Genomic DNA, 6622 nt, shown 5'->3' on the forward strand with positions numbered 1-6622 from the left:
AGAACATGGCCACAGAGCCTGAAAAACCCACAAAACTATGGATGCCGCCCATGAAAGCCTTCGACTTCACAATATCCAGAAGACAATCCCCACCCTAGTATACCCAATATGAAACGCCTTGACATAGTGGGGGTCCCACAGGGCTCTGTCCTGGGCCCAGTGCTATTCAACATCTTTATCAATGACCTGGATGACAGAATTGGGAGCATACTTATCAAATTTGCAGATGACACCAAATTAGGGGGAATAGCTAATACCCCAGAGGACAGGATCAAGATTCAAAATGACCTGAATAGACTAGAAAGCTGGGCCAAAGCTAACAAAATGAAATTCAACACAGAGAAATGTAAGGTACTGTATTGCACTTAGGGTGGAAAAATAAAATGCACAGATATAGGATGGGTGACACCTGGCTGAATGAAACTACGTGTGAAAGGGATCTAGGAGTCCAAGTAGACCACAAGTTGAACATGAGTCAACAGTGTGATGCGGCAGCTAAAAAGGCCAATGCTATTTTAGGCTGCATCAATAGAAGTATAGTGTCTAGATCAAGAGAAGTAATAGTGCCACTGTATTCTGCTTTGGTCAGGCCCCACCTAGAATATTGTGTCCAGTTCTGGGCGCCACAATTCAGAAAGGACATTGAGAAACTGGAGCGTGTCCAAAGGAGGGCGACAAAAATGGTGAAGGGTCTGGAAACCATGCCCTATGAGGAACGACTTAGGGAGCTGGGGATGTTTAGCCTGGAGAAAAGAAGGTTAAGAGGTGATATGATAGCCCTGTTTAAATATTTGAAAGGATGTCATATTGAGGAGGGAGCAAGCTTGTTTTCTGCTGCTCCAGAGAACAGGACCCGGAGCAATGGATGCAAGCTACAGGAAAAGAGATTCCACCTCAACATTAGGAGGAACTTCCTGACAGTAAGGGCTGTTCGACAGTGGAATGCACTTCCTCGGAAGGTGATAGAGTCTCCTTCCTTGGAGGTCTTTAAACAGAGGCTGGATGGCCATCTGTCAGGGATGCTTTGATTTGGATTTCCTGCATGGCAGGGGGTTGGACTGGATGGCCCTAGTGGTCTCTTCCAACTCTACGATTCTATGATTCTATGATTCATGTAGACCCTCCTTTTTTACTCAAATATTTTTGAGATACCAACTGAAATCTCATTTTCGGTACTAATGGTGTCATCAGGTCTCAAGGGGTGGCTGCCAAGGTCCAAAGAACTGTCTTGAAAGAACTAAGTACCCATCCCAAACTCTTTATCGTCTAAAACATGTAATGATAATGTCCGTATATTTGTGCTCCAGGCCATGTAAAACATCTCAGGTGCAAGCAATGGGGTAAAATGTCAAATACCTGCAGTGTCTCTGAGAAAATACACAACGTCGTTCTCCACAAATTCTTCTGAGAGGTCATTCAGAACCATGTGATAATACTGGTTGTAAACTTCCCGTTTTACAATTTTCTGAAATGCAAAGGGGCAAACTGGATAAGTTAGACAAACACAGAGTACGGCTATTCATAGCTATCTTTCCAAACTTTTGTCTGCTGCAAAACACACATCTATATGGAGTGTTTTCTGTTTTCTGGGATGATTCAGAAAACCAATCTTTGTCTTCACTCACTATCCCACAACACATATATTCAGAGTTAGGCTATTTTGGTGCCTTGTGTAGCATGCAAGCATGAAGGATTAATAAAGGCTACCTGCCTAACTAACCCAAAGTACAATGCTAGCATATGATTCCCAGGATCTACCTTGCATCTTCATTTTGATCGATTCCTCCTAGTTTGACACTAAAGAGTGTACCAAGTACACTAGTATTGGAAAATGTAACAAGTCACTGTTCAAATATATATATATATATATATATATATATATATATATCTGTTTGTAAAAGACCAAAAGAGATTAGCATGGGAAACGAAACAGAAGAAGAGCACTCCGGTTCGGTATTTATGGTTAGAAAAGGGACCATGTGTTCTTTGAGAATTCCCACCAGTCCTTACTACTGGTCATGCTGTTTGTGGCTGATAGGAGTTGCGTTCAACAACATCTAGAGGTATCCACAAGTATCCTACCCTGTTTTATAATGAAAAAACCCTCTAAAATCTCATAAAACCGAGGCTTGGAAAACTGGTGTAGCTGGAGGCGGAACTGAAACAAGGATCTTTTAATAGGGTTAATGACAAAATATATTGTTACCTAGTTCTCTCATGTAACCTCACACAAGGTTCACTGATATATTAAATTTCCAGCCGAAACAAAAGGCATTTTTAATTGTTGCCTGTTGTTTTAATTGTTGCTTGTTTTTTTTAACTAACTCTATTTTATATTACTACTTACTGTTTATATGTATTTTGTGGATTGTACGCCCTTGGCGGGTTTTATACTTTTATTGACTTGATTATCTGTATGTACGGCGCTGTGTACATTTACAGTGCTATCAAAATAAACTATAATAATAATAATAATAATAATAGTAATAAATCTTCCTGGCCCGCTGCAAAGCCAACAGTGAAAACAAGCAGACTTACTTTAAGCATCTGACTTCGTCCATCTTCTATACCCAGCTCACGCTCAATATCAGCTATGCCTGAAGAAGCCATGGAATCAATCACAACATGTTTTTCAGGCAGAGAGCTTTTGCTTTTCTGATCTTTCTCTAAAAAAAAGCATATAGTAGTCAAGCATGGAAGTAGCATGCGTGTAAATAGTAACCAAAGCCAGGTGCATTAATTCTAAGCTGGCAAAGGGTGCCATTAGACAATGATGCCACCTATATCTTCTCAAATAGCGAAGAGTTCAGAAGCATCTACTATGAGCTACAGGACCAATTTACTATCAAGATCAGCCAGTTTCCCAACTCTCAGTACCTTTGCCTTATGTAAGTTAATTTTTTGCTTCTCAACCATCCCAATACTACACCCAGACGCCAGTTCAAGAACATATATCAGTGGAACCAAACATGAAGGGTTAAATTTCTGCGTAATGGTGCCATCGCTGCTCAAAACTTTGACTTAATTCTCCAAGGTTTCATATAGATACTTAAAAGCATGGAGGGAGAAGGAAATGCTGCCATCTGATAAGCCCAAAGCCATGAGATGAATTAACATTAATTTAACTAATTCAATTAAAAATAATAATTATAATAATAATTATTAAAAATAATAATTGTAAGCCACTCTGATAGCCTTTAGGGCTGAAAGGCGGGGTATAAATACCATAATAAATAAAAATAATCTCTCAGCAATACATTCTGGACCCAACCCTCACAACCGCCACAATATTATCTGTCAATCCAACCTGACCAGATAATCCAATAGAGTGCCATGACTGAAAATACTGACAGACAAATAGAGGTCTATGGTTACAGACTTCCCATCCATTTCTTGCCTTAAGACTTAAGTAATCCATCTGTCCAAAACTCAAGATGGAATACAGATCAAGGGATCCAAACGATGAGTTTCACGAGGGGAAGCACACTAGGAACCTGTGCAAATGCTACCATACAGCTACATTTATATATGATTTTTTATATAGGTTTTGTTATGTTTCTTCTGTAAGTGGCAGTAAGCATCCTACACAGGGCTGTCCTTTTTAATACCAGCACCCTCTGCAAACAATGCCATAAGGCATCTATACTGAACTCCACTTGCAGGACACATGAAAAACCTCCATCTAACATGCCCATCCAACAGTGTAAATAACTGGGAATCCTGGGATCTGCAATTTATTGTGGCACTACAACTCTCCGACAGTGAAGGCTAAACATTTCACAAAACTACCAGAATTCCATAGCATGACGTTATGGCAGTCAAAACGGTGTCAAACTGCATCGAGTCTGCAGTGTAGATGCCGTCTAAGGTAGAATGAGTTACCATATACACTCAACTATATGTCAACGCCATGTATAAGTCAAGGGCAAGTTTTGGGGCTAAAATTATGGATTTTGATATGACCCGTGGATTATTTTTGTTCTGTATTTAGGAGAAGTGCTTGGTGGATTTTTTAAAATGTATTTTTTTTTTGCCAGAATCATTTGGTCAGCCTTGGCATGGAGGATGCCATGAGTGCCAGTTGCTTTTCTGCCTTGGGTGGCAAAATGTCTTGGGCCAGCTACTAGCAAGGGTCTTCTTAATGTCTTCTTCTCTTACGTACTTCCATCTGCCATAGAAAAGGAGGAAACCCCAGCCAGTTTCTCTTTAAGGGTGTCTTCAAACGATATATCTATTTTGAAATAACAGAAAGAAAATATATTACATAAACATGACAACCAAATGCACACATGGAGTTACTCCACTCAGATCAAGAGAGGCAGGGGTCCATATCGGCTTCTCTTTCCTCCCAAGGAAGTGCTTCTTCCAAGGAAATAAACTGGTACCAAAAAGAAAAGCACACCTTGGAAGACAGGAATTTGGAACTTGTTTCTGAAGCCCTGAAACTTGGGGAATAATACAGAGAATGAGACGTGTATATTCAAGTGTGTGCAGGCTGGGTTTTCTTCCACTGTGGCTTCATTTTAGTCTTGAAACCGCACATTAGGATGCTATGGTTCACAGTCTGGAAGACATTATTGTAATAGTTTTTCAGGCGCTGTGGCCATGTTCTAGAAGAGTTTATTCCTGACGTTTCACCAGCATCTGTGGCTGGCATCTTCAGAGAATGCTGGCATGGAAGACAGTGGGGTATATATACTGTTCCACTCTCTTCCATGCCAGCATTCTCTGGTGAAATGTCAGAAAGAAACTCTTCTAGAACATGGCCACAGAGCCCCAAAAACCCACAAAAAACTATGGATGCCGGGTGTGAAAGCCTTCCACTTCACATCATTGTAATGTTTGACTCTGGTCCAAAACACACCGCAGCAATAATCCAGTTTGAGACCTCTTGAAGTGCCCTGGCTCAGTGCTAGGGAATCCTGGGAACTGTAGTTTGTTGCGGCACCAGAGCACTCAGTGTCTCACAAACACTAAAGTTCCCAGAATTCCCTAGCCAGGGCAGTTCAAGCAGTCTCAAACTGGTTAATATCTGCAGTGTGTTTTGGACCCTGGAGAGGAAAGAAGACAAGAACGTGAAGTCGAAGCCTTTTGTGGCCGGCATAGAAAGGTGGCACAAAGGTGGTGAGTCAAGACACTCTGCAAATGCTCAGGGGCACTCTTCTTTTCTCATTCCACCATATATCATTCAAGGCACTGTCCAGAGGTGAGGGGCAGAATTAAAGCTCGGTGGCAAAGCACACATTACATGGAAAAGGTGTAATAAGTGGCATTTTTTAACAGGGCGGGCAAAATTCATTGGAAAAACTAGAAAGCCACGGCGAATGAATGTAAATGATGCAGAACCTGATGGACCAACAGCCTAACCCCCTAGAAAGGCAGCATTCAATGCTTCTATGGAGGAAGGGAGGATACCATACTGGGACTGTTTGGTACAGACTGAAAGCCAACAGGACACTCTGCACATGTTTAGAGGCATTCTGTCCTTACTACTCATGTTGTTGCTGTTGTTGTGTGTGCCTTGTCAAGTCATTTCTTATGGTGAGCCTTTTGAGGGGTTTCTTGACAAGGCTTGTTCAGAGAGAGTTTGCCATTGCCTTCCCCTGAGGCTGGTGTAGACTCAGTGGTCCCCAGACTGTACTCTAGCTAGTCTTTAAGGGCTTTTGGACTCCAGCTCCCAGAATCCCTCACTATTGGCCAACATGGCTGAGGCTTCTGGGAGCTGAAGTCCAAAGTCTCTTAAAGCGCGCAATTTGCGGAGCATAGACTCAGTGGTCCCTAGACAGTGCTCTTTAAGGGAATGTTGGACTTCAACTCCCAGCATCCCTCGCCATTGGCCAACGTGGCTGAGGCTTCTGGGAGCTGAAGTCCAAAAGCTCTGACAAGGGCCCCCTTTTCCAGAGGCGCAGGGCTTGCGGGAGCTGAGGCGACGCACCGACTTCCACGTCAATCTCGTCGAGGCGGGTCTCCTGGCGGAAGAAAAGGGCGGCCGGCTCGCCTTCCTTGGCGACGGTGCCCAGGTTGAGGAAGTGCAGGAGCACCTCGGCCTCCTCGCCGTCGTTGCGGTTGAGCAGCTCCTCCAAGGGGGCCGAGTCCTTAATGCCCAGCGCATTCTGGAGCCGCAGGCCCAGCCACTGCACTCGCACGTCGTCCATCTCTCCCTTCGCTTCAGGCGGACCTAAGCGAGGAGGCCCAGGCTAACCGACGACGCGGCCCCGGTCGCCATGGCAACGGCGAGGCCCGAATGGGCGGGAAAAAGGCAGGCGCCGGAGAAACATGGCGGCGCTTGGAAACTGAGAGGAACCCTTGCCCATAGGGAAACATAGGGGAAGACTTGCCCATAGGGAAGCATTGGAGATTCTTTGCCCATAGGGAAGCATTGGGGAAGATTTGCCCATAAGGAAACACTGGAGGATATTTGCTTATAGGGAAATAATGGGGAATACTTCCCCATAGGGATGCATAGAGATTCATTGGGGAGTGCTTGCCCATAAGAAATCATTGGGGAGCCCTTGCCCTTAGGGAAACATAGGGGAAGACTTGCCCATAGGGAAGCATTGGAGAATACTTGCCCATAGAGAATCATTGGAGAATACTTGCCCTTAGGGAAACATAGAGGAAT

General features: G+C 43.6%; 1 protein-coding gene across 1 annotated transcript in view; it reads right to left on the reverse strand.

Moving 5' to 3' along the window:
• LOC149281126 (dynein axonemal heavy chain 10-like) overlaps positions 1–6155 on the reverse strand; it is a 71154-nt gene extending 64999 nt beyond the window's left edge. The window contains exons 1-4 of the mRNA XM_089499677.1: positions 5936–6155; positions 4163–4231; positions 2539–2666; positions 1357–1465 (exon numbers count right to left, since the gene is read on the reverse strand). Coding sequence (XP_089355803.1) covers positions 1357–1465; positions 2539–2666; positions 4163–4231; positions 5936–6155 — 526 coding nt within the window. The remainder of the gene's footprint in view (positions 1–1356; positions 1466–2538; positions 2667–4162; positions 4232–5935) is intronic.
• Positions 6156–6622: the final 467 nt, after the last annotated feature.

Source organism: Sceloporus occidentalis, unplaced genomic scaffold (assembly GCF_023333645.1).
Source record: "Sceloporus occidentalis isolate IW3139 unplaced genomic scaffold, rSceOcc1.0.p SCAF_138, whole genome shotgun sequence".
Taxonomy (NCBI): Eukaryota; Metazoa; Chordata; class Lepidosauria; order Squamata; family Phrynosomatidae; genus Sceloporus; species Sceloporus occidentalis.